Source organism: Alligator sinensis, unplaced genomic scaffold (assembly GCF_000455745.1).
Source record: "Alligator sinensis unplaced genomic scaffold, ASM45574v1 scaffold1361_1, whole genome shotgun sequence".
NCBI classification, from domain to species: domain Eukaryota; kingdom Metazoa; phylum Chordata; order Crocodylia; family Alligatoridae; genus Alligator; species Alligator sinensis.
In genome coordinates this window covers 135,436-162,674 of record NW_005843274.1, presented here as the reverse complement: position 1 = coordinate 162,674, position 27,239 = coordinate 135,436, and the positions used below count along the sequence as shown (strand labels likewise).

General features: G+C 56.3%; 2 protein-coding genes across 2 annotated transcripts in view; both read right to left on the bottom strand.

Moving 5' to 3' along the window:
• FCER1G (Fc fragment of IgE receptor Ig) overlaps window positions 1–8,393 on the bottom strand; it is a 26,502-nt gene extending 18,109 nt beyond the window's left edge. Inside the window, exon 1 of the mRNA XM_006038193.3 lies at window positions 5,691–8,393. Coding sequence (XP_006038255.1) covers window positions 5,691–5,745 — 55 coding nt within the window. The 5' untranslated portion in view covers window positions 5,746–8,393. The remainder of the gene's footprint in view (window positions 1–5,690) is intronic.
• Window positions 8,394–9,354: 961 nt separating this feature from the next.
• NDUFS2 (NADH:ubiquinone oxidoreductase core subunit S2) lies at window positions 9,355–27,236 on the bottom strand (the record flags this gene model as incomplete). Its single annotated transcript, XM_025194679.1, has 13 exons — window positions 9,355–9,536; window positions 9,775–9,832; window positions 11,812–11,895; window positions 12,497–12,592; window positions 14,523–14,652; window positions 15,032–15,151; window positions 15,950–16,035; window positions 16,801–16,878; window positions 17,650–17,724; window positions 18,727–18,839; window positions 19,839–19,959; window positions 22,887–23,077; window positions 27,107–27,236. Coding segments are annotated over 13 exons (1,320 nt in total), but the record flags the coding sequence as incomplete, so codon positions are not given.
• Window positions 27,237–27,239: the final 3 nt, after the last annotated feature.

The following is a 27,239-nucleotide window of genomic DNA, read 5'->3' as shown; positions in this document are numbered from 1 at the left end:
GAAAGGAGAGCACATTTTAGGCTGAAAAGCAGGGCTGGCACAAAGTCAAACGGCTGCAAACTGGCTGCAGAAAAATGGAGTATTGCAATGGGAAGAGGGTTTCTTTCTACCCATCGATTGGAGGCGTGAGATTTGGGAGCAGTCTTCCAGGCGGCAGAGAAGAGTCTGTCAGGCAGAACTGGGCGAGTGTGTGGAAGGACTGGTGCTATGGCCCAGGGGACTCCACAGTCATGGTGTGACACCAGGTCATGTTTGTAGCCCTCAGCCTAGGGTATGAAGGAACCTCGGGCAGTATGGGAATCCCATGCTCAGGGCTTTTGCTGGTCATCAATTGGGGCAAGGCAGTGACTTGTTCCCTTCAGGAATGCTATTGGCTTCAGGGAGGGCAGGAGAGGGGACGGGGATTTCTCCTTCTTCTGAGGCACCAGGATGCTGGCCACAGGTAAAGTGAGGGGTGGTAACTAGGGTGCCCTGATGCTTCGGCTGGTACAGGAGTGCCGGGTGTTGCTGGCCAGAGGGTTTTGCTCTTCTACTTGGGGTCAGACCACTGGCCCTTTTGGGGTCAGGAAGAATATCCTCCTAAATCAGACTGTGGGGCTTCGTCTTCCTCTGCAGCCTCGGGCAGGGTCCCTATCCTGGGATCTCCTGGACATCCGGGCTACAGCCTTCAGACAAAAGCTAGCTCGAGTGCTAGGAGCAGCCCAGCAGTGGTAGTAGGAGCTTCTCGCACAATAATGAGACCTGCTTCTTGGTCTCGTGGCCTGAGCTGTGCTCCTTACCACGCTGCTTCTGGTGGCGAGCTAGTGCAGCATGTCTGCAACATGGGAGCAGTAGGCAAGTTAGCAGGGAGCAGCCTGGTGCAGCTCACCCTTGCTGTCTCCGAGCCATCGGCTACTATCTTCAACAGCAGAGGATGGGGAAGGGGATAGGACCAGGTAGCTAGATAAAAGGGGGAAAGGACACAAGACGGGAATGACAGAGCAGAGAGCAAAAACAGGCTTGTCCAAAGGTGCAGGAACAAATTATTAAATCATTTATAAGTACTGAAAGGACAAGCAACAGCCGCGACAAGAACAAACCGTGTCAATCCGATTTCCTCCTTTGATGGGATCTCTTATCTGGTGAAGAAGCAGAAGGCAGCAGATGCAGTATCTCAACTGCCATGAGGCCCTCGACACCCTCACGTGACAGCCTCACAAGCGAGTTAGGGAAACCCGGTCTTGAGAAACCCACCAGAGCACAGGTGAACAAGTGGCTGAAACCGTAGTCAAAGAGCAGTGATCTGTGGTTTGCTGCCGGGCTGCAACCCAGCGGGAGCTGGCAGCCCGTGCTAGCTCTACCAATATTTTCAGTAATGATTTAGGTGATGGAATACCAAAAATGAGGTTATAAACCCTGTGGGTGGGCAGAGGATAGGCACGCTGAAGAACAGGATCTGAATTAGACATGGTCTCAGGGAACTGGAAAATAAGCAAGCTGGAATTCAGTCCAGACAGCATTTTAGGAAGAAGAAATCAAACACGCTCATTTTGTGCAGATTGGGCTGGGCAAGGAATTTCTCTAAGTGACTCTGCATAAGTAATTTAGGAAAAAAAAATCAGGGGACATTGTGGGGGTGCTAGGATTTTGAAAAAAGAGAGGGAAATGATAATGAGCCATGAGGTTGATTGCCCCTCTCACTGCCTGAATAGAAATGCTGCTGCCTCTCCCAAGGAGTTTTAAAGTTTGGATCAAGCAGATACCAAAGAGGGTGTAATGGCACCACTACAACTGCTCTCCCCCCAGATCTGCTCCTGTCAGGGGGGTACGGTGGGCTCCATGCTGCAGAGGAGCGAGCAGGGTGATGCTGTTGTGAAAACAGGCAAACGTCATTCTGAGACACATTAACAGAAGTGGCCTACGTCGGACATAGAGGTAGCTGTTCTGCCTGCTCAGCATGGAGCAGGTCTCAGCTAGGACTCTCTGTCTAGGCCTGGGCACCTGCTTCAAGAAACAGTATGGACTAAGTGAAGTCAATGCAGGGGGAAGCTACAGTCACCAGGATTTGCATTTAAATGAGATTTATGTTAAGTCTGGTGCTTAGTATCATTTGTAATAAGTCTACTTAAAATGAAATGGGAATTTAATACAGAACAGGGTTAGGTGTAACCTTATGATAATGTTTTCAAAATATATATATATATATATTTTTTTAATGTTGAATGCATAAGCCTCTGAATGCATGAGCCCCTTTGCATTCTAGGCTCCAGGCTTCTCTAACAAAACATTTTGGTGGTCTAGTGTTATAAATAATACAATGCAACAGGGGCTTAGTCTGTGGTGGGGAGGGGGTGGTGAACACGCCGAGTGCAAGACATGCAGCTGCTTGATACAAACCACAAGCACAAAGTCACTTAGCCAGGAACTGATCCCTGGCCCATTCACCAAATTCTAAATGTACTAATAATGTAAAATTAATTCGAATCCCCAAATGTTGAACTATAATTGCTTAAATAAATGTATAGAGTTGGAGCATCCCCATGTCCCTAGCAACAAGATCGACTATAAATTAGGGTTTAGATCTATAAAATCAACAGCTTTGACTGGTTAGCTATCAAGAACACACCTTTCCTTAGGAAATAAATGGCAGACAAAGGGAAGAGCTGATTAAAACTGTGGCTTTCTATTTGGTAATGTGGATTGTGATTGGAACTGGTCTGTCCAGAGGGACCATGACAGGTGAGGAGAGACTGACGGATGGGGATTGTTACTAAACGAGTTGGCTACAGGTGAACAAACAAGCCAGCGGTTAATGGTAAACAGCCAGAGATCAGTCAGTCCCTGCAACCTCTGGGGCAAGGACAAGAAACAATTGGTCTAATTTGCAGCAAAGAAAATTTAGGGTGGATGCTAGGGAAGACTCGCTCAGTGGAAAGGCAGTGGAAAGCTGGAGTGGGCAACTCTTTCCTGCCTATGCAGGGGGTCGGACTCGATGATCTATTGAGGTCCCTTCCGACCCTAACATCTATGAATCTACAAGGGAGGCTGTAGCATCGGTCAGCAGAGGTCATCGAGAGCAGGTTGGACAGACACTTGATAGGGAAGGTCCAGAATCATGAAAAGGATGCCTGGCCTAGTGGTTAGACAATGAGACTGGCACTCAGGCACTGCCCTGGCGCTGGCCTTATTAACCCCACCTCCACTTTGCTCCTTAGCTCCCCTGTAATGTAGGGCTAACACAAAACTAGCCGATATTTGAGCCAGAACAGCTCCAGCGAAACCTGCCCCAGCGTCCCATGAGAATCAAATCGACTTGTACTGGTGTACTGGGGCTCATTTTTGTTGGAGAGCGTTTGTCCTGGACAGCTGCACCCTGGGCACCTGCCTCCCGAAGAGAAGAAATGCAAAGAATGCAGCACACGTTGGGCCGATCCTGCAAGGGGTGCCGGACGGCCCTCCAGGAGCCCACCAGCTGGCGGAAAGGAGCAGGATGGCCCAAGCAAACAGAGAGCCCAGCCCTGGAGGGCTGTGCAGGCCTGGTGCTCAGGGTTGCTGCGACCAAGCACACCCCGGGCAGGGATTGGCCCCAGCTGCTAACACCTCCAGCATGAGCACTTGTGAAATGCTTTCTGCTGCTGGATGATTAAGCCTTTTCCTTGTAGATGGGGCAATGGGGCAACACAGCTAGAGAGAGGGGAAAGGGAAGGGTCTTGCCCAGCCCCAGGAACAGCAAAGGAGCTGAGGATGCTCCCTTTGCAGCTCTCCGCTCCCCGCTAGCAGACACCCAGTGCTGAACCCAGCACTCAGAGTGCCCTTGAGTCCAGCATTCAGCTCTGGGAGCCCTTCCATGCCTTTTTTTTTTTCTTTTTCATTTGAAAATGTTCTGTTCCAGGTCAAATTAGCCAGATCAAATCCAAATTTGACAGGGATGCACCCTCCATTACACAGTGCCATTTTAATAGCATTTTCAGCTCAGGTATCAAACCAGTGCAGCGACTACACTTGATGTTAGCCCACAAGAGGATGGGCCCTCCCTTGCCCATGACTGAGTCTCTGGCTCAGGAGTCAAGAGGAACCCAAGCGCTGAACCAAGGGTTAAGCCCCCATCACTGATGGCCATAGACAGCACCATGTGCTTTCACTGCTCTGGCTCCACAGCCCCCTCCCCACCACCTCTTTGCTTCCTTTGCCAGCTGCTACCCCCAAAGCAGGGCCTTGGAGGGACAGAAAGGAAACCTGAATGCCAATCCCTGAATGCTGCCCTCACCTAGGAGGTGCACTACCATCTCAAACGGCCCCTGCACCTCTGTTGCCTTCCTACACAGATCCCAAAGGTAGGACAAACTGCCCCTGCCTGCAGTATGCTCGAGAGAGCTGGAGCAGATATCACCCTGGAGCCTGCAGAGTCCTTCAGGGCACAGAGCAGGCCCTACATCTTGCAGTCCTTCAGGAACCAAACCCACTGCATGCTCAACTTAACCAGGTCTCACCCAGAGCCCTGATGCAGAAAGACCAGGAGCTGTCTCTTGAGCCACAGCCTAACGCATCCACAGCTGGTTTGTTCACAGTTCTGGTGCCTACACCGGCTTGCAGCTGGCAAGAGCTCTGCTCCCTGCCTGGCACTGCCTCCCCTGCCTGGCCACTGAGCAGATGGGAAACAGGGAACTCCCCAGGACATCACCCCCTCCCCCCCCCCCCCCACCACCACTACAGGAAGCGGGCTTGGCACGCTGTGCCCGGGCACCGCTCTGAGGACAACTGCCAGCACCAGCCTGCAGTAGCAGTCAGGGTCCCCTCCCCTCGCAGCCTCAGCGCTCCAGCTGGGTGCAGAAGCTGACCCCGGGCACATGCCTGGAGGCCAGGAGGTGCACCAAGCTCCCCTTGACAAGCCAGGCGGGAGCATTTGGGCTGAGAGGAGCTCACGTGCAGGGAGCAAGCAGGCCACAGCCCTGAGAAAAACTTGCCCTGCCTGGAGCCAGCGTGCAGCTCCGTGGTGCCACCAGCTCCTGCCAGCTGCTTCCCCTGCACAGGCTACCAGCCTTGATCCAGCTGCTCAGCAGCCCACCTGCCCTGCACCCCTTGATCCAGCTGCTCGGCACCCTCCTGCCTCCCCTCCACCCCGAGCTGCCTCGGGCTGGGTGCAAGCGCCACGGCCGGTTCCACTTCCTGGCTCAGGAAGGGTCCGAGTGGCTGGGGGAGGAGAGGGCTCAAAACAAGCGGCTCCCACACACCTGCAATTGTGCTCCCTGGATGGTGTGACGCAGGGCAGGGCCCTTCTCTACCAGCCGGCTCCCAGTACCAGCTCAGCCAGACAACCACATCCCCGCAGCCCCAAAGGCTCCTATTCACCTCCTCGCAACCGTCCTGCCCCAGGCAGCTGGCTGAACTCTCTCCTGCCTAGGGAGGTAGCTCCTGCACCCACCCCAGGAGCAGCCGCTCAAACCAGGCCTGTCTACGTCGACATCGCCCCATGAACAGCTTCCCCAGATGAAAGCAGGACACGGCTAGGACAGGGCCGTGACCTCTGAGCCAGCTGGGAGAGGGGTCACGTCTCGTCCTCCTGGCCCTGGCTGTTCCCAGGCACCGTGCCCCTTCCCCAACAGTGGCTCCACCAGCCTCACAACCCCACCCTGGAGAGCACACACAGCTCTGCCTGTCCAGAGGGAAGCGTGCACCACAAAAACCCTTCGGTGCCCCTGCCTGCCCAGTACCTGCTTCGCCTGCCATCAGGAGCAGCAGCAGAGCAGCCACGAGCCACGACTTCATCCTGGTTCACTGGGCCCCTCCAAGCAAGCTGCCGCGTGTCTGAGCGCTCCCACGTCTGGGGCTGAGGCAGTGAGAGCAGTGACCACCACTGCGCTAGGTCCGGGCTGCACCGCGTTTGATGGGCTGGGCGTGCGATTGACTCAGCAGGACGCTCACGACCACAGAGCAAGCGCCTTCCTGCGCTCACCACTCGTTCCCTAGCCGTGCGCTCCACTACGCCAAGCTGCTTCCTCTTGGGGAGGCCCTGGCTGCAGCAGGGAAGTAGCCAGCAGCTTGGCGATGCACGTCCCTCCCAGGAAGGGGCAGCCTAGACAGATGCCAGGCCATTGCTACAGTACCAGAGCGACATGGCTATGACTTGGGCTTCCCCATAGTCCTTGCTCATGAGTTCCTGGCCTCCAGGGCACCACAGCACCATCCAGACCCCAGTCAAGGCTCCTTCCTTGCGCATGGGCCCAGTTGGCTACCATGGCCTTGGTGATACTGCTACTGGCTGGCAAGAGCCTGCTTTGGTTCAGTCATGGTGTCACCAGCCACCAGACCACGTGGCACTGACCACCAGGCTGCCTTGCCCCAGCCCAGGGGTCTTGCTGTTGGCGAGGCTGCTCCCAGAGCCAGGTGCCAAGGTCCCCCCAGCAAGCTGAGCCCAGACACCGCAGGCCTGCAATTGGGTTGCAATGCAGCCAGGCAACTCAGGGAGGCTGGCTCGGGCCTCAGACGTGGGACCCTACAGGACTTTCAGGGAGAAGCTGGTTTGTTTGGGGTTTTTTTAAGTTTTTACAAGTCTCACACAGGGCTGTAGGAAGTAGATGGGCGCAGGCATCCCCTGCTCCCCCAGCCTTCAAACACATGGCTTTACAGCCCTTCCCTGAAGCGCCCTCGCCGCAGCACCCAGCCAAGCACTGGCTCCATGACAGCCAGAATCAGGCACACAAAGCCCACTCTGACCTGCTGGCATGCAATGCCCGGGACCCGTCTCAGCCCTAGGGCCTGTCCAGCCAGCCCCAGCCTCACAGGAAAGCAACTCCCTCCCAGCAGAAGGGCTCATACACGTGGTTGCAGAGCAACGCCATGCAGGACACCGTGCACCCCACAGCCCTGAGATGGCCCCCAGCAGCCAGGCTGGGCCACGGACCCTGGCACCAGGAGTCCTAGCCCTGCATGCTAGCACAGGAGATGCTAAGGATACAGCAAGTGTCACAGACAGCAACCCGGCAGAGCCGGAGAGGGTCAGCTCGAGAACAGAGCTGCCCAAGGGCACCCGAGAGGATGACACTGCCATGGCTGAGGAGGCCAGGGGCACAGAGTCCCGTATTGCAGAAGGCATTAGCTCAGACCTGCTGCTGAATCAAAGGTCCCCAGGGCAGCAGTTTAGCTCGTCTGCAGGGCCTCCTTCGCCAGCCCTCCAGCCCCAGGGTGCCTGAACTGCAAACCCTGCACCAGAGGGGACCGAGGCAGCCTCACAACCAGTTGCTTCACACACCAAACCAGGTGCACCCAGGGGGAAATCCCACCACAGCACATGCCCACTCCTGGCCTGCAGTACTGATGGAGGTGCTGGTGTGGCATAAGTTGCAAAACATTCCCCAGGTACTAACGCCCTGCCCTGCAGGTCTGCTCATGACAGGGCCCCTTCCACTGGGACGTGTTGGGCAGTGGCACCCGCCGCTGTCTGCCCCAGTGCCTCAGCCTGGACTGCACCGTCAGCCCCGGCCAGAGCCAGGAGGTGCTGGTACCGTGCCAGGGGCTCCTCTTCAGGTTTCCCAGGCCCTGGCTGGCACCCCCCACCTCGTTTCCTCTGGCTGGGATACACAAGTACCGCCCTATCCCACACATCTCCCACGACGTGCAGAGGAAATTGCTGCCATAAGAATGAAATCACAGCGTGGCAGAAGGGGAAGGATGCACAGCCCTGAGTCAGCAGCAGCACTGCCAGTTCCTGGAAACAGCCTAATGCCCATGGGGGCACCAGTCCGAGGCCTTGCTGCCCCTTTGTGGTGAGAGGGGGGCACCCAGGAGAACCCAGCAGGGTTGTAGTGGTCAGGCCTGGGGACTCCTGTGGGACGTGGGGCCAAGGGGCGCTTGGAAGGATATGCTGATCCTTTTACCAAAGGCTACTCTTCACGGCAGCTGAGAGTCCCTCAGGGCAGAGGGTGGCCATAGCCACAGCACCATCGCCATCCTGTGCAGCTGCAGATTTCCCAGCTGCTCACGACTCAAATGTGGGCTCTCAGCCACAACAGGACAGGGCCTTCCTGGCACAGCCGGCAGCTCCTGGAACAAGCGGTGCCAGCACTCACAGCAGCACTGTGGCTGGGCGCCTGCTTCCGCCTGGAGCATGCAGCCTGCACCCAGAGCAGCAGCTCAGATGCTGCAAGTGTTGGCATTCAGAGCAGTCACAGGCCAGTGCAGGGAACAGCAGTGTCCTGGGAGGCACACAGCCTGCAGTGTCTCTTCCTACAGACCAGGATCTGCATTTTGCCTGCCCTCACCCCATCCTCCAGCTCAGCCTCCACACCTAGCTCAGCATCACTGGGGTTGTAAGCCTTGGGGGAGACCAGTCTGCTCCCAGCTCTGTGACCCTGCATTTCAAATAAGCCCTGGCGCCAAACAAGCCTCATTACTGGGAACAAGGACCATGCCCCACCATTACTTACTGCCCCACAGTCATCATGCGTTTTCCTCTAGGTCACTGATGAAGGTATCGAAAGGCATCAGGCCAAGAACAGGGCCCGCTGAAGCCCGATTGCCCAGAGGCTTCCTAGACTCCGCAGCATTCACAGCCAAATCCCATTCCACAGCATGAAGTCCCAGGACATCAGGTCACCAGTCACCTGCACTGTGATCACAGGAGCATGATCTCTTCTGCCTCAGCCTCTGCATGGTGATGGGGTAGGAGGACATGATCAGCCCAGCCAGGCTGCTGTGAGCAGCACTGGGAAGCATGAAAGAGCTCCTCCTGGAGCTGGTACTCCGACCTCTAGGACATTTGTGTTCTCATACCCAGCTGCCCTGACCCACTGCCTTCAGGGCCCCTGGTTTTACCCATCTCCTACCTCTGGTGACAGGAAGAGCGCTCTGGGGGTACTGGGGCTGGTCCTGGGCCCAGAGAGAGAAATGGGGGCAGAAGAGTGTGGCAAATTTCAAACAAGAAAACAAGCAGAAAACAAACCCAAACCATGGAGTCCTGGGAGTGGGCCAGGGACACTCCCCCAGAGTGTGCAGGGCAGAGGCTGGACAGCCTGAGTCCTCCTACCCCAGCAGCAGGGCCACGTAAGAAATCCTTATTTGCCTTACCCAAAAGCCTCCCCAGTGGAGCAAAGTACACAGGTTCTCTTCTGGGCAGTCACCACAAACGCCAAGGTTCAGCTCTTGAGCCTGGAGGGGAGAGCAGTCACACAAAGGTACGGAGGGCCTGGGCAGGGAAGTACCAGGAGCAGAGCCAGCTGCAGGCAGGAAACCTCGGGGACAGCCTTGCTGGGAGTGGTACTGCAGGGCCTGGCCTGGCTTAAAGCTGCAGCCAGATGTGAAGGGGGAAGGGAGATGAGAGGGAAGTGGCGAGCAGGGAAGATTATTTCTTCCAGTTTCAATTCAAGCAGCTCAAGGGCAGCAGGTGGAGATGGGAGCTTTATTAGCGCAGCTCTCCACACACACACACACACACGGCAGCACACACTATAACAGGACACCCTGAGGAGCGCAGCACGTGCAGCAGGCACAGGGCACTGTCCAGATCCAGCGACTTCCTGCAGCTCATCTGTCCACTTCCCCAAAGACAATGTCCTGCGTGCCTGCCAACAGGGAAAAGGGTATCATGGGCAGTGCGCTCTGGAGTCAGCATGCCGGCCTGCAGGGAGGACGGCCCCTCGAGCCTCAGGAAAGCTTCCCTTGGCCTGCCACTCTGTCCCACCCCGACTGGCAGTTTCAGTCTGATTGCCCTTCGCTGTACCTCAGCATCCACCCCACACCCCTCACCAACCCCAGGAGCCCCATCAGGCTCAGCCTGATGGGAAGTGGAATGGAACATACCGATGATAGCCACCACATCTGCCAGCATGTGACCCTGCGACATCTTATCCAGGGCAGCCTAGGAGAGAGAAGACTGTGAGCGACCAGATGCCAGGCTGCAGCTGGTCTGCCCCTGACTGCCTCCTCACCCCTGCCCAGAGCTGCAGTCATGGCACCAGCACTGCTAGCAGGACCCCCGAGGATGGTCTGCTTCCAAAGCAGGCAGAAGCCCAGAGCCTGCTGGCCACCCCCTTCCCACAGACGTAGCAGGTTTACATTGGGTGCCCCAGGGCCAGATGCAATGCCTGAAGCAAGGGTTCTGCTGGACAGGGTGAGCTGGCCTCAGCTCCCAGCTGCAGAGCCACCATCCTGCAGGAGGGGTGTCCAGGGAGCCCTGTGCAAGATGGGAAGGGCTCTCCCAGGCAGTCATCTGTGCTGGGAACAGAGGGGTTCACAGCACCCAGCAGAGCCACCCCCAATATGGAGCGGTGGGAGCAACACAGCTGCTCCGGCCAGGACCATGACCAGCTGCTTTTCTCACTTCAGCCACAGGGCACTTTAGTGCCAGATGGAACCAGCAGGGACTTACAAGGACAGCACCCATGACTGCCCCTCCACCCCCACCCCATACACATGCTGCTCCCCAAGGCAAAGCATCCCCAGCAACATTGGGCAACACAGCCAGCACTAGCCCCAGGGGGAGGGCACTCTCTGTCAAGGTACCCCAGTCACTTTCAGAAGTCCCTGCAAGTACCAGCCCAGCCTGCTTATAGCCACACTAGCAAAGCAGCAAGCACAGTGCTGAGGAAAGGTGCAAAGCAGGCTGTGTGTGTGCAGGCCCTGCAAAGATAGGAGCGCCTACTAACTTCAGAGGCAAAGCATACTACTTGAGCAGCCCCAAGGCAATCAGCAGGGACTCCCAGCTGCTGGGCCAAGTCTCAGCAGAACCATCTGCAATGAGGGCTTTCATGCTAAGGCCATGGGTACAAGGTATGAGGCTCATGTGTCCTGTACCCTAGGCCAGGCTGGGCTCTGCAATGGCCCTCTGCACATGGGTTCTGAGGGTTGCAGCCTAGTGGTCAAGAAAGCCCCTCCCCTGCAGCCTGCTCCCTCCTCCCCGCATCATGCTGCTCAGCACTGGTGATGCTGGGGAGATCGTGCTCAGCATAGCATGGGCCTCAAGCTCAGGCAAGAAGGAAGCAGTGGGTGGCGAGCACAGCACAAGGATATCACTTTCCGTGCGGCAGGGGAAAAGCCCTGCTCTCTAGCCAGGCACACTTGAGCAAGCAGCACCTGGGCTCCAATGTGCAACATACACAGGAAGGGCACGGGGCAGATGTGCTCCAGAAACCCTCTGTGCAGTGCAGCAGGGTCACAGCTGTCCTGGCCCTTCTCCCATGTCCCCCCCAAAACCTCCAGCTATCAACAATGAGAGCTGCACCCTGAGGAGGTGCTGCAGGGCTTTGACTTGACACTGCAGTGATCACCAGCTGTGGCAACCAGGGCCCTGGGTGCAGCAAAGGAAGGGAACATGCTGCTTCCCACATGTCCTCTGCTCTGCTGCTTGACCCAAAAGAGAGTGCTGCAAGACCTGGCCATGACTGCTGGGACACACTCCCATTCTGCAGTGCAAGCTGCCCAGGGCTGCATACCTGGGATCAGAAATTCATTGCCCAGGGCAGGACACAGCAGGGCCCTCTACAAGCACCTCTACAAGTGCAGAAGTGACAAAGCCCATAGCAGAGACTGAACACAGCACATGCCAGCCTCCTCCTTGACAGAGGACAGGTCCCAGCACGCACTACTCTGAGGCAGAGGTGGGGAAGCACAAGGGGGGCCAGCATCTGCAGGCTATTTCACCCATCACATCAGTGCCACAAAAAGGCCAGAAGCTCCAGGACAGCAGCATTCCTGATGCAGCCCCAAGGCCATGTCAGCTGCAGCTGCCCCCATTCTTCCCTTTTCTAAGTGACATGCCTTGGGAATAACTCTGGGTCCAAAACTCAGGGCCCTTATCCTGACCCTGCCCATACCCCGGCTTCATATGGGGTCTCCTACCAAGTGGGCGAATCCAGGTGCCTTGATCTTACAGCGGTACGGCCGGCTGCTGCCATCCGAAACTAGGTACACGCCAAACTCACCCTGCAGGGATAGTGAAGACAGGGAAGTCAGTATATACACAGAGACCTCCCCTCCACCTCCTCAAGCCCCCCCCCTCCTCCTGCTACCAAGCCTACCCAGAGCCCTATGTCTGGCTGCAGTGCAGGTTCCCAGGGAGGCAGAGGCAGCTCAGAGGTTTTGGAGGCATGTTCCAACCCCACAGACCTGGTCACATATACAAATGTAAAGAGCCACCTGCTGTGATGAGAGAACAGGGCCCATACACAATCTCTGAGCAACTAAGACAGGCCCTAGAGTTGGGCCCTTCCTGAAACCTGGGCCCAGCTAGGGCCCTCAGACACATGCTTGGTGTCTGCCTCTGTCAGCGCTGTTCACAAACCCAAGGCACAGCAGTGCTGCCTGGGACAGCTGCAGCCACTGGGCACTGCCAATGGGATTGGCAGCCAGGGACAGGCTCCACTAGGGCCCACACACACAGTTCATCCCCACACCTTGCAGGGGGGTCCATCACTCCTGCTGGCTGGGGATGCACAGACAGAGGCCCAGACACCCCAGGGTACATAAAAGCAGAAGAAATGGAAGGCAAGGAAGCATTCAACTCAGTAGGAGAGGGAGCTGGTACCTTAGGGGCCTCAATGGCTGTGTAGGTGGCTCCGGGGGGCACCTGGTAACCCTCTGTGTACAGCTTGAAGTGATGAATCAGTGACTCCATGGAGGTCTACACAAAAGGGAAGCCAGACTGTAACAAACAAGCTGCCTGGAAACCCTGGCTCCAGCCCCAGCAGCGTTTGCACGGAGTTCCACGGGCAGAGTGCATGTCAAGAAGGGCCTGTCCCACACTTCCAGCTCTACAAGCACCAGCACAGAACCATTCACCCGGCAGAGGAAGGTAGACACTTCTGGGGTGGAGTGGCAGATCCCATGACTGCCACCACATGTGGCGGGCCAGTAGGGGGAGCTCCTGCATTGAGCCTCCCACCTCACCATGCCTGTCCACCTTCTGGACTCCACACGTCTCTCCAGGGGCGCCTAAGCCCTGGCAGACCCCCTTTCGAGCCCCACCAGAGTCCAGGGATAACGTGTGCTGCCACCACTCCGAGAAGGGACTGTCTGGGTCCTGTGTCCTCGGGGAAACACAGGCCTAATAGTCCTACAGGTACTCGACCCAATACAAGAACTTGTGGCACTTCCCCAAGTTGGGGGGCAAAAAGGATAGTCTCCCTTAGTCCACTGACCCAAGGGGTCTCCTAGGCATAATTAAACCCACCCCTCAATAAATCTCCTACACCAGTCACAAAAGAGAAATTTATTGCTCCCGACAGAATAAGGTAGAACAGGGAAAGTGGTAGAGCACTATCAAGGGATTACCATTGAGCAAAACAGTCTGGCTGAGGTAGCTGTTTGATATGTAAATGCATCACTGTGAGCTGACTAGCTCTCTAGAGACACCACTTACAAGTATCATTCAGAAGATGGTACAGATCTGGCTCAGCGATTTCCAGAGAGAGCGCGTTTCAGATGGATCAGACTCTCTCCCTGTGTCCTGATGCTTGTGCCATGCTGGAAAAAATGGCTTCTCCTCCTCCGCCTTGGACCAGGCCCTTATATAGCCTTTCTGACCTGAGCAGCCCAGTCCAATAGAAGCCAGCAGTGTTGGCAACTAGCCAACCAATTTAAAAAGCATCACTGGTTACCTGGGCAGATGAGCAGGGGCTTTTCCCTCCCCCACTCAGGTGACCAGAGGGACCACCCCCTAAGCACCAGGCTTTTGTCACATAGGCAGGGAGGAAAATCCCCCCTCCCTTAGGAATTCGACCCCAGTGTCCCAAGCTGACAGGGAGAGATTTCTGGAGAGAGACACAGACAGTGGCATTTCTGCCACAGAAGCAGAGCGACATGGGCACAGCCCCCTGGGCCAGGAGACACAGCATAGGACTGGAGTCAGGACTCCTGGGCTCCGCACTGGTTCTGCCATGCCTCACACTGGAACAACCACCAGTGTATTCTGCTTCCTTGCTTCAGTTTCCCCTTCTCTAGCACGGCGGTGGTCACAACAGCCCAGCTGTCAGGCGCTGGGACACAGAAGAATGCTGCAGTACGTTGCTGCTAAAGGTCCTGGACAGGAAGCTGGTTTAACAGCTACCCCAGGAACTCTGAAGCGAGTCTAAGCAGTTTCCTCTCAAGGTGGGAGGCTTGTAACCCAGCAGCACCATGCAGCAGGCCTCAGTCCCAGGAGGGGCCTCTACCACAGGCAGAGTGGCTCCTTGCATCCCTTTCACCCTACTGCTCCCCTTCCAGGAGGAGGGCCCTCCTTGAGCTGCTCAACAGGACTCTTCTCCAGTACCCAAGTACTCTACATCTGTACTTGCACCCTGGGCTCGGAGCACTGTGCTCTGAACTGCCTGCCCCTGCAAGACTAGCTGCATCACATTTTGCAGGAGTGGAAACAAGCTCACATCAGAGCTAGGAGCAGAGCCCAGGAGCCTGGTGCTCCAAATCATGCCCTCTCCTCAGCAGGGCCCCAACTCACAGCCCCTGCTCCCACCACAAATGAAGCTCCCTCCCAACTGTCAGTAAGATGCATATAGGAGGTGCTTGCTGCCATCACTGAGCGCTCCCAGCCACCAGGCACTTGGGAAAGGAATCACCTTCATCTCTGCTCGCTTGGGAGGAGAGATCTTGGCATCATCCACTTTGATCTCCCCCTCCGGCATCTTGTTGAGACATTGAAGGATGATCCGCAAGGACTGGCGCATCTCCTCCAACCGGCACAGGTACCTGGCAAAGGGACAGGACATAGCATCAAGACTGACCACCAGGCCAACAGCTGGGAAGAGGCCATGCAGCACCCAGCCAGGGTTACGTACCCACCTGTCCTCCAGCCTGGAAACACAGGTGCCCTGCAGAGCAAAGTAGCCTCTCCCCAAGCTACCCGCAACCTATCTAGCTGGCACACAAAACTACTCTCACCCCACCCGAGCCAAGAGGGCAACAGGGACATCATAGGGCCTGTAGAGCTGGAAGAAACAACCCCAAGAAAGGTCCCTGCACTGCACCATGACCTGTGGCCAGCAACACAAGACCCATAAACTTGTCCTGGGCCCAGCCTGCCCAGGACAGACACAGCCTCATGCACAGGGTCTGTTTGGAATCCCACCTATCGTAGCAGTCGCCGAATGTCCCGATTGGGACGTCAAACTCCACCTGGTCATACACGTCGTAGGGCTGTGTTTTGCGCAGATCCCACTTGATCCCCGAGCCCCGAAGCATCACGCCACTGATGGAGAGAATGGGAGAAAAGGTTAGGTCAGGTCTGGCTAACATGGATTGGCCCATCTCCCACATCAACCCAAGCCCAGCCCCAGGAAGCAGCCTGTACAAAGAACCCCCAAGGAGGGATTGCTTGCTAGTGGGGCTCATGGCCAAATCTGGGGCCCAGGGACACTTAGCATGATGCTGATGGGCACCTTGGCAACACCTAGGGAGCCAACCCTAAGGGGCAACTATCATCCCTACTGCTGAGGCAGACAGCAAAGGAGAAGAGTGGCTGATCTAGGAGGGAGCTTGGGAGTCTCTGCATCCTGCCCCAGGCACTGGGGGTGCTCAAGCTCCAGCTGGCAAGGAGCCCATCAGCACCCAGCCTGGCAGCATGCTCTCTCGTTACAGGCATGGCCGTGCTGCCCACTACAGGTAGGGGGAGAAGGGGCATCACAGACTGAGGCCAGGGCTCTGCTGGGTGCGATATTCCACCATGGGACCCAACACTACTGCCCAGGCAGGTGTTCTGGCTGAACTAGCCTCCAAGACCAGCTGCTCTGGCCTTAGGAGCAGACGGGTACAGCAGAGAGCTGGGGTGGAACAACCCAGCCTCCACAGCCCAGGGAGGCGCTTCTGTTTTCATGGTGACTTTGATACCACTGACAACCCACGTTCCCACACAGACTGGCTTGTAAGAGCAAGGACAGGGGTAAAGGCCTCATTGACTGGGATGTACCCGCATCCTCCACCTCAAGGCCTGGAGGGGGGGGTCTGTCTGCCTCAAGGTTACTGCAGACAGCTAGCCAAGGTTTCTTACCTAAAGCCACAGTTGAGAGCATCCTCTGCACTTATGACACCAATGTTGACTGTGCGATTCTTCCAGATCCGGTTGTTGGTGAGCAACTACAGGGCAAAGATCCACCACCAAGGGTTAGGTGGAGCGCTGCCTAGTCACGTCCACACATAACCATAGCAGCCCATCTTCCACCCACGTTTGCCATCGTGCAGCGAACACAGTGCAGGCATTAAATGGCAGTTGGCCACTTTGCTGTTTTTCCCCTGGATGATGGTGTAGAATCCCATGTCCAGCATCAGGAAGCAGCAGATGGGGGAAGATCATGGTTTAACCTGGGCTAGGACACCTGCCCTGACCCCCACTTAAGTCCAAGGAGGAGCTGTGAGGTCCTGCAGCCACGAGTCAGAGCTGTTAGATGACAGGGTGGCCCCTGCAGAGCCAGGCCAGCTGCCTCCCTACACAGTAGGGCTCTGTCATCAGCTGGCCCAGCCCACTAGACTTTAGCTCGAGGTCAAACACTGGGGCAGCAGCCCCTTGCCCCTCTGGTGGCCATGACAGTCGTTCACTAACAGAAACCCAAGGACTCTCATAACAGAACTGCATCCAAGAGCAGACTCAGGAACAAAAACCTACCCCAGGAGCTGTGGGAAACGACCCCCGCTGGCTACACCCAACATGGGAGGGGGGTTGGCCTTGACCCTCTCAAGCACTGAGGCATACTACCTCCTGGGGGCAATGGGGAGAGCACAGGACACAGAGTTCCCACATCTGCAGTGCTAGGCTGGAACTCCCTCCCCAGACACAGCAGGGGTGGCCCATGCACTGAAAGATCCCACCCCAAGAACAAGGATGAGGCACACTGGGACCCTTACCTCTTCCACCTCATCAATCCGTAAGGAGAAGTTCTGTATAAACTCATAAATGTCGTCCATTAGCCCCAGGGGCATGTCCTGGAGAGAAGCAGGAGGTTAGTGCAGGGCAAAATCCAGCCTTACGCATGTTGTTTGTACACAGAAAGGGCAGGAGACATGGAGGAGAACGATTGGGAGCCTTCTGCACCCTGGATGTGGGGCACAGCTGGGCTGGAGGCGTCACAACAAAGAACTGTTCTGCACCTGCGCTGAACACGGACATGGACACTCTCACTCTCCCACCCTGGCTATATCAGCTAGACCCCCTCACTCAGTCAGAGGAGGGCCCACTCCAGAGCCTTCCAACTGGGAGAGAAAAGCTCAGCTGAGATGAGCCTTTGGTGCAAGGGCCCACTGTCAGCCCATCAAACAGCCCAGAGGGTACCATGGGACAGGCAGCTGGCAAGCCTGTGCCACAGAGGAAACAGCTCTGCCCTGACCCAGACAGGGAGGGCAACAGCACTTGTGCACAAAGGGGGCTCTGCTCAGAGCTGGGGGTGCACAACACAGCAGTGGGGAAAGCCAGGACCATTACATCCACCCATCTTTGCTGCCTTTATCAAATCAGGAACCAACTCCCCTCAGCTCCACCCACACCAGCTCCTGAAGCCACTGTCAGCAGCTGGCCAGTGGCCTGGTCCCTTTGCTATCACAGAGACAAAGGGACTTGGGGCTGGATTGGGCCCAGAGTCCAAATGTCCAGCAACCCACTCCACAGTGCAGTAACCTGGCCTCCATGGGCTGGGCAGATGGCACAGGCAAGGAAGGGGCGAGCTGCGGATAGTGCAAGCCAACAGCCACGACCTGTACCTGGTGCACCCCTCCAGGCCGGACGTAGGCAGCATGCATTCGCGCCCCAGACACTCGCTCATAAAACTCAAACATCTGCGGGGGACAGAAATACATTAAATTTTTTACTCTGGCCCAGCCCAACTTCCCCTCACCCCATGCAGCACCCTGGCCCAGCCCAGTACCAAGAACCAGGGAAACTGGCACTTCACTAGAGCTGCAGAAGAGCCTGCCTCTTGGCTCCCTCAAACAGGAGCCACCCAGCCAGCATCAGAGCACACAGAACAGAAAGGCTTGAGGCAGTACACAACAACTCAGGCTCCAAGATCCCCTGCTATGTGCTGGCCCAGGCTCCTCCAGGGGCAGCTGGAAAACCAGGACATGCCAAAGGGTTACAGAGAAGGGATAAGGATCAATGGATCTGCACTCAAGGCTGAGCCAAGGCCCACAAGCCAGGGAAGCAGGGGTGTCAGACTGCCCACCTGGGACTAACGCTGCTTCAATCACATCCCCAGCATGCCAGTCAACAGTGCTCCTTTAGAGACAAGGAGGGGCCCCACCACACTGCACTGGCAGGACTCTCACATGGGTGATGGGGACAGTAGGGAGGGCAACCTGGGAACCAACAGTGAGCAAAGCCCAGTGGAGAACTGGGTTCTGGGGCATTCTCCCTTGCCCTGTGCTGCAGGTAGCCCAGCAATGGCTGAGACCCCAGACTCCTGGGAACACCTGATCCCAATGCTGGTTCACATGCAATGTTTCACCTCAGGCTGCTGGGACACGAGGAGCTCCTTGGGCTGATCTCCCAGGCAGATGCAGAGCCATGAATTCTCAGGAGCTTGCTACTGCCACCCAGCCTCTGCTGACTTGGGACTTCTTCCCAACTGGACTGGGGAGAATCCTCAACAGCACCATGCAGTTGCCTTACTCCAGCAGAACCCATTCAAAGACAAGTGCCACAGCCCCTTCTCAGGGAAGAACTGGGCTGGGGAAGGCCAACTGTTTGTGCCTGGCAGCCCTGCTGTTCCCCCCTAGGAGATCATGACAGGGCCACTGGCTGCCTGATGAACTCCAGGTATCAGCAACTTTGGCACTTACCTTCTCTCGCTCCTCAAACATCCAGAAGAAGGGGGTCATGGCCCCGATGTCCAGGGCATGGGTCGTGATGGCCATGATGTGGTTCAGAAGACGTGTGATCTCTGCAAAGAGAACTGAGGCAGAGACAGGCACCACATGGGAACCAGAATTGAGAGAGCATTGGCCACTTGACCCATCACCAGGGTGGTCAGTCCTTCTAGGAAGGACGCATGGCCCATGATTGCTCCCAAATACAGGCTCTTCGCATAACCTGAAGGAACAGGGGTCCCTCTAGGGAGGCAGAGATGGTGGCCATGGCTGCAGGTGGGGCCAGATTAACCCCTTAGTGGGCCCTAGGCAAACACACTCATGGATCCTAGGCCAGTTGAGACCCCCCGCTCTCCCCACCGTGGCACTGCCGCCCCTGTGGAGTGGGCTGGAAGTCGCAGTTAGGAGGCCAACAGAAAGGAAGGGAAGGGAAGCAGGCTCCCACAGAGGGAAGGACCAGGGGCCCCCAGCAACTCGGGGCCCCAGGCACATGCCTAGTTTGCCTATGCATTAATCCAGCCCTGGCTGCAGGGAGCTGCCCATGACACTTCTGGGCTCCAAAGGGCTGGGCACTGCTCAGGCTGCGTTCAATGTGGGAGCAAGCAGAGGATGGCAGGGCAAGGGCAGTTTGCCCAAGTTCACAGGAATGCAGAGAATCCCCTCTCCTACAGGGGATGAGTTGGGGCAGCTGGAGTCCCATGCATAGCTGTGACTAGCTCACTCCCAGCACATTATGGGAGTGATGGGCCCTGTCCAATGAAGACTGACGAGCCAGGCATCTCCCAGCAACCTGCTATGGGGGTGTCTGGAGATGGCCACCAGCAGGAACAGGCTGGCAGACAACACAGATCACGGGGCTGACAAGTCCTCTCAGAGACGGCATGACAGCTGCACAGAGCAGGAGCATGACTAAGGGCCTCAGATGCCATGTGCCATTCTACCTACTGAGAGGACTGGACAGATAAGGAGAGGAGCTGGTGACCAAGACAGGCCTCCATGTTAAAGCCCCTCAGCTATGCAGCCACCCAGCTCCAGGAAAGGACAAGGTCACTCACGTGGAGGGGGTGGGGGCAAATAGTTCTCACCTCGGATCCACTGAGCCCTCACAGGCGGACGGATGTTTAGCAGCTTCTCCACAGCCAGGGAATAGGCCTGCTCATTGCACATCATAGACACATAGTCCAGGCGGTCAAAATATGGCAATGCCTGCAGAACAGAGATGCCCTTAGGTGTACAGGACCAGCATCTGGAAACGCTGTAATGGGAAGGGCAACCCATGGGAACACAGCAGGACCCCAGGGCATGCCTCCTCCATCCCAACCCAGGAATCACGCATGCAACCAATGCTACCAGGCAGACAGATGCCACAGCTAGAGTCACTGCCCAGAAAAGGAAACCCATGCACACTGCTGCTGCCTGCAGGAGGGAGGGTGGCTATGTGACCTGGGACACGTGTTCCTGTCTCCCTGAAATAGAGTCAGAGGAGGGCCTTGGCCAGCAGCACAAAGGCTGTTCCAGGCAGCCCATATAACCAGTGTCACACATTTGCTGAGCAGACGAGAGGAGACAAGAGGATGCATTCCCACCTAGGTCTGCCGCAATGGCACACTCAGCCTTGGCACCTGACCTTAGCCAAGCAGCCCTTGCCCTTGGCAGCCACGTACCATGGGACCTGCATCCCTGAAGGCTACTACCACTCCCAGAAGGCTTTGCCTGCTATTCTACAGCCTTCTCTTGCGCACAGTGAAGCCAACTGCTGCAGCAGCCACAGGAGTGTAGGGCACAGAGCAAAGTGCAAGGCCAACAACAACCACCACCCAGGTCTCCCTGGGGCCTGCACTTCAGGGACACAGAGTGCAGGAAGGAAGGGGCCAGGCCCCTGGCAGCATCACTGTGTCCTGCAGGACCCAAGCCCATGTGGGGGTAGGCACACCCCGCATCGGCACCACCCACACACTCACACACCTGTGCACTCTTGACAGCACCCACACATTGTTGGGGATGTCACTGGGGCAGTCAGCCAGTGCCCCTACTACAGGGGTGGGCAAGATGCAGCCCGTGGGCCAGATGCAGCCCACCAGGCCATTCTATCCAGCTCACAGGGCTCCTAAAAAAATTTAGAAAATTAATATTTATCTGCCCCTGGCTGCCTGTCATGCGGCCCTTGATGGCATGCCAAAACTCAGTAACCAGCCCTCCACCCGAAATAATTGCCCACCCCTGCCCTACTACTACAGGGCTCCCTTGTCCTTGGGAGAAGATAAATTGGAAGGTGGAGCTCAGGCTTTAAGAGCACAAGTGGTTAAGAACCAGCAACAGCGCCACCACCTAGCCTAGGCTCAGAGGGGCAGTGCAGGTGCAGCACCACGAAGATAGCAGCCCAACAAGAGAGCAGGTAGGCCCCTTCACATGGCTGACATTGCCATGCCTGGAGAGTGTGCTCTCATATCCATCCTGCACATGCCCAGGAGCTGCCAGGCTGGAGGCTGCAGCAGAAGGCCACATCTCCTCACCTCTGGGCCCAGCAACTTATTCAGCTCTGCTCCCTGGGGTCTCCTGCCCCACACCTTCTGGAGATGACCCCCCTTCCCTTCAGAGCACACCCAACCCCAAGGTCTCTCTGCATGGCTGCAGGCTGCTCTAGGGATCTCAAAGCACTACTCTAGGGCTGAAAAGTGAATCCTGTCCCCAGTGTGAAGGGAGGTCCCCAATCAACATGTGATCTGCACAGTGCTCCCACAAGTACCAGCAGACTGCAGGGCAAGCATTACTCTCAAGCCCTTGGCCAGCTGCTCCTCACCCACATGGCCAAGCCAAGATGAGGTTGTACCAGACCTGAGCTGTGGAATCACCTGCTCCCAGTAGCTACCAGTGACCTGTCCCTGCTCTCCAAAACTGATGGCTCCCATGCAGAGTTGTCCCAAGCACGCAGCTTGGCTGCACCCACAGCCACGTCCCATGTGCGCACAATGGCCTGGCACCCTCAGCATTTCCTGGCTCAGCTCCACACTCTCCAGCAACGCTTCTTCTGTGGGAGTCAGGCTCAGCGTGAGCAGGGCAGCAAGGCTGAGGACTCTGTTTACCATCCTTAACACAGGTCAGTCAGTAACTGACCACTGTTTCCAGCGATCCTGGGGACAACTGATGGCTCTGAGCAGAGCAGACATGCACACACACCCCTTGCTCTGTCACCCAGGACGCTTGCTTCAAGGTCAGGACCTCAGCTTGCTTCAAGGTCAGGACCTCAGCTTGCTGCCTGCTCCCCACCCATCAGCAGCACCTTCATCCAGGGTCTCAGAGCCCTTATGAAGTCAGACTCCAGGGCCCTGGGGCAAAGGACAAGGGACGAGAGCCCCTTTCTACAGATAAGGAATCTGACAGACTCCACAGCGAGCAGACCAGAATGTGAATTCAGGAGCCCCTCCCAGACATCAGTGTACTCAGTATTTACTCAGTAGCACCTGCCCTAGGGTCTCCAAGCAGTGTAGAGGCTGTTCCAGGCAGCCCATATAACTGGTGTCTAGGCATCTTAGAGACACCACCCCCACCACGATGCTGTGCCTCAAGAGGACAGAGGGAGAGTTTTGGAGTGGGCCATGGGAGCCCACCCCAGCTGGTCAAAGCAAAGGACAGGCTGCCAGCAGCAACAGGCCAGGGTAACCACTCCCAGGGCTAAGCCCCATGACCCCATGTGGGGTTAGGCCAGGAAGACAAACAGGAGATGCCATCAAACTCACTGGGCAAGTCTGTGGAGGGGGACAGCAAGTATCTTACCACCCAGCACCAATTTGTCTACTTCCACTCTCTGGGGCAGAGCGCTGGTACCCTGCATACACAGCCGAGGTCCCAAAGGGACCAGGAGGAAAGCAAGCATCTGTGAGAAAGGAACACAGCTTTCTCAGGCCCAGTGCTCCAACACTGCTAGGACCTTAGCAGAAGTGCCATGTGCAGAGCAACTGCTGGCCTAGACCCTGCAAGACCTACACCCACCGAACCACAGGGAGCACAGTTCACACAGCAGAGCTGCCAGCAAATGGACACATTGTGGGATCTGCCAGGGCAGGCTGAGGTCTCCCAGCTCAAGGGGCCCCAGGACTTGAGTGCCATGTGCATGGGCCTGCTTGGCAAAGTACCTGGAGATAGGTCTTGTACTCAATGAGCTTCTCTGTCCCACGATGCAGCAGGCCAATGTGCGGGTCACACTTCTTCACTGTCTCCCCACTCAGCTCCATGACCAAGCGTAGGACTCCATGCGCCGCCGGGTGCTGTGGCCCAAAGTTAAGTGTCAGGTTGGCGACCTTCTTGCCAGCCGGAGGGTCCCTGTCTGCACAGGCCCAAGAAAACAAGCGGCAGCTCAATTACCACAAACACCACGGACAGGGAGTCAAAACCCCAGACTTACATCAACAGTGCCAGCACAGCCAAGGGCTGGATAGGATGAGATGTCAATGGGCAGGGAACAGCAGCTTCTAAGAGGCGCATCTCCCGGCACACATGCAGTGGCCTGTCTGGCTCCACTCTGCACCTCCCAACTGTGGAGCAAAAGCAGAGCACCTCCCACCAGGCTAATGAGGGCCCCACACAGCACAGCCCAGAAAGGCCTTGGGAATGGGCCGTCCTCACAGATCCCCATCTACTACAGGGAAACTCAGAGGCCTCCCTGGTTTGTTTGCTCTCTGGGCAACACTGGCTCAAGCACAACCCAAGCCCAGCAGGGAACACCGCACCACTGCAGGAGGCCAGGGGCTTGTCACAGCTCTGTTAGGCAGCAAAGGCTACAGTCAAGACAAAACGGCTCCCCACAGGGCACGTCCCTCAGCAGGTTCTCGCTTCCTGGGAAGGAGCATGAAGGATGACACCTCTTTTGGGTGGACGCTTCCCCTAGGTGATCTCTGCCCAATGCAGGGCTGGGGAATTATTCAGGGGCTGTGGGATGAAACACTAACCCTGTTCCCCTCCACACAACAGAACATACAGTATTAGTGCCCACAGAGGAGCCATGCTTTGCCCAGTGGGATGATCTGAACTGTGCTTTGCCCAGTGGGATGATGTGAGCACAGCTGCAGACAAGGATCCACACTGCTCTCACACAGCACTGCACCCGCCAAGCTGCAGTGCCTGGCACTCATGGGCTGTTCCCCTCCCACCCCATTGTGCTCATTAGCAGCAAGCACAAATCAAAGTTATTTGGCTCTGGCAAACACTTGCTGCCCACAAGGATGAGACCCTCCAGGAGCAACTGCAGAGAACCAGGTCAGGAGTGCTGCATGGTACACAGGGGGGCCCTGCAGTGCTTGATGAAGGAACACCACCACCAGGGCTCACAGCACCACATGCATCCTGCAGAGGTGGTAATGGACAGCAAACAGTCCAAAGTAGCCTCTACAGCAAGCACTGCGCATCAGGATGGCTGCTCCATCACCTTGCACATACCACAGACGTACACCCAGGCACAATCTGACAGGGTACAATTCCAGGACTGCCTGCAGGATGAGGCCACAGGACTTGGCTGCATTGATTCCTACTCAAACTATAGCAGAGCATTTAGGAAGCCACCGAGTCACCATTTTAACCATTTCCAGGGGCAGAGAGTCTATCATAGCTGTTGGGGCAGTTGCTCCAGTGGCTAGTTCCCCTCTTAAGCCTGCCTCATTCTAGCCTGAATGCATCTGGGTTCAGCTCAGCTGTTGGTCATTAAACTGTGGTCAGCACATGTCAGCTACCCATGCAGGCACTTGCAGGCTGTGAGCAAGTCACCCCTGAGCCTTCTCTCCCAAGCTGGACAGGTGCAACTCCTGGAGTCTCGATTTCAGACTGTTTGCCAAGTCCTGTGATCATTCCCATGGTCCTTCCCAGCACTTCTTCAAGACTTGCTGAATGATGGACACCAACTGGACAGTGTTGCAGCAGCAGTCACATCACCAGCAGACGGAGGAAGTAAACCCCCCTGCTCCTCTCAGGAATTGCCAGTTCGCACTGGGCGCTCACCCCCAGCTGATCACCCATCGCCACCCTTTCAGGAGAGAATACAGCTGTGTTCTCCGCACACATGCACCTCTGTCTACAGGCAACTGGTCCCACACAGCCTGTGCCCCAACAAGAGCGCAGAGAGCACACATCTGGGCACCAAGTGACAAGCCTTCAAGCATGGAGCAGCCCAGGCAATTCTGCCAGGCAGTTTCTGTTCAATATATCAGCATCTGGGAGGAGTGGGGGAAAGCTGGGGTCAGGAGGGGAACAGCTTCTCTCTTGCTCAGTTCAGGAGGTTTCCCAAGTCAGCGCTGAGGTCTGACAACACAGAGTGCCTGTCCTGGCAGCTGCGGGTGCTCAGTACAGTCTAACGCCATTTGCTGACTCCTTTGGCTGCCAACCCCACTATCTCCAAGGAAAGTGAAACCCCCCCTGATGCTCCATGCAGGGGAGTACAAGTATGGCCCAACTCCTACATCAAGCTGCCCTTGTCTTGGCTCAAACAGTCCAAGCCAAGCACAGGCTTCAGGCTGCAGCACGCTGTCTACTTAAGGGTTTCTGTTTGAAGGGGTGTGCAAGCCAAGGTACTCTGCTCAGCATCCTGTGGCCCCTTCCCCTCAGCACTGCCAGCAGCATGGGTTCCCAGGTCCAAACACTTCTTCTGCAGACACCTCCTCACTCTGCCTTCCCTTGCCAGGCTCACAGGTGCTCAGTTCCTCACACCGTCCCTGGCTGGATGCTAATGTAACAGAGGGATGTCCCGCACATTAACACGTTTAAAACTATGCTCATCCAGCCGAACCTCCTGCATAGAGGATGGGTCAGAGAGTTTCACCTTGAGCACTGAACCCAGACCTCGGGGTGGGGGGGGGGAAATCACTCCCTGCTTAGGGAAGTGACTCCAGTGGTTAATCCCCATCACTACTGAAGACAGGCACCTGGTTTCTAGCCTGACTCTGCCTGGCTTCAGCTTCCAACCTCCTCCTCAGGAAAGCCCTGGCAGGCCACGTTCCAATGCCTCTTAATATTTTCTTGAATAATACACGAAGACTGAGCTCCCAAATCCTTTCCAAATTTCCCCAAGGTTCTTTTGCAAGTGTTAATCCCAGAAGAGGGCACAGGATCTAAGACATGGCCTTGCAAAGGGCTCACATGGTAGAAACACCCCTTCCCCATTCCCACTTGACAGATACCTACTCAGGCATCCCATGATAGCATCTACCCCTCCTTACAGCATCGTGCTAGGCCAAGGAGGGTGGTCTAACCACAACCCCTAGATCCATGTTGATATCATCATATTCCTGAACACAGACTCTCCCTTCCGTAAGCGCAACCTAAGTTCCCCCACCTCGCTCCAGGGCCTGGCATTTAGCCAGTTAAAGCCAAGTGCATCGTAAGGTGCCCTCACTCAAACCATCTAGATCAGCAGTTCCCAAACTCTGACAGATTGCGCACCACCAATTTAAAACAATACAACTTTAAGTACCACCAGGAAATTTTTCAGTTTAACATCAAGTACCACCAGCAAATTTGTCATATAAAAGTAATTAGAATAAATCTGTTAACAGGTACCACTGACAGGTTGTCTGCGTACCACTGGTGGTACGTGTACCATAGACTGGGAACTGCAAATCTAGATCACTCGGTACATCTGACCCAGGCCCAGATTACCGCATGCACCAGGGAGGCAGGTTTGGGTTTCAAATCCTGCTTCACTTATATTGGCTGCTAGGAGGAATTTTAATGCAAGTTTCCTTTGTTGCAATCTATGACCATTTCTCCTTGCCCTGCCCATTATGGATACAGAAAATACCTGCTCACTGTCCTTATTATATGCAACTCTTTTTTTTTTTTTTTTGCATTTAAAGACTGTGATCAAATCCCCCCCAACGGTCTTCTCTTCCACAAATTAAGCAATCCCAGTTCTCCCAACTCTTCCTCATACATTAGGTCTCCCAGCCCGCTGAGCATTTGGCCGCTCTCCCCTGGACTTTCTCCAAATTAACTTCTTTGAAGCGTGATGCCCAAAAGGAGCAGACTAGAGATCAGCTCTCCAAGGCCAAGTCTGGCTGCCAGAAGCAGGTGCCATTACAGCCGCTGGCCGGGAAAGGGGGCAGGGGAGGCAGCTGGCATCGAGCTGAGATGAACACCGGAGCAAACACACCTCAGCTGCTCCGGGGAAGCACCGCTCCTCCCACGCCGGCCTGAGGACCGGCGCTTCCTCCTGAGTAAATACTCAGAGGTGTGCACCTACACCCCGACGTCTCCGCAGTAACATGACAGTCCTTTAGGCCAACCCCAGCTACAGACACGGCTCTCCACCGGAGCGGAGTGGAGCGGCGCGGCGCGGCGGACGCTGACCCGGCGGCTGCGCCGAACTCACCGTTCCAGGGCGGCGGCACCCAGTTCTCGGTCTCCTTGGAGGGGTACATGACGGCCCCGGCAAACTGCTGAGTCCACTCCACGTCCGGCTGCCACTGCTTGGCGCCTCTGGGCCCAGAGACGGGGCCAGGGGG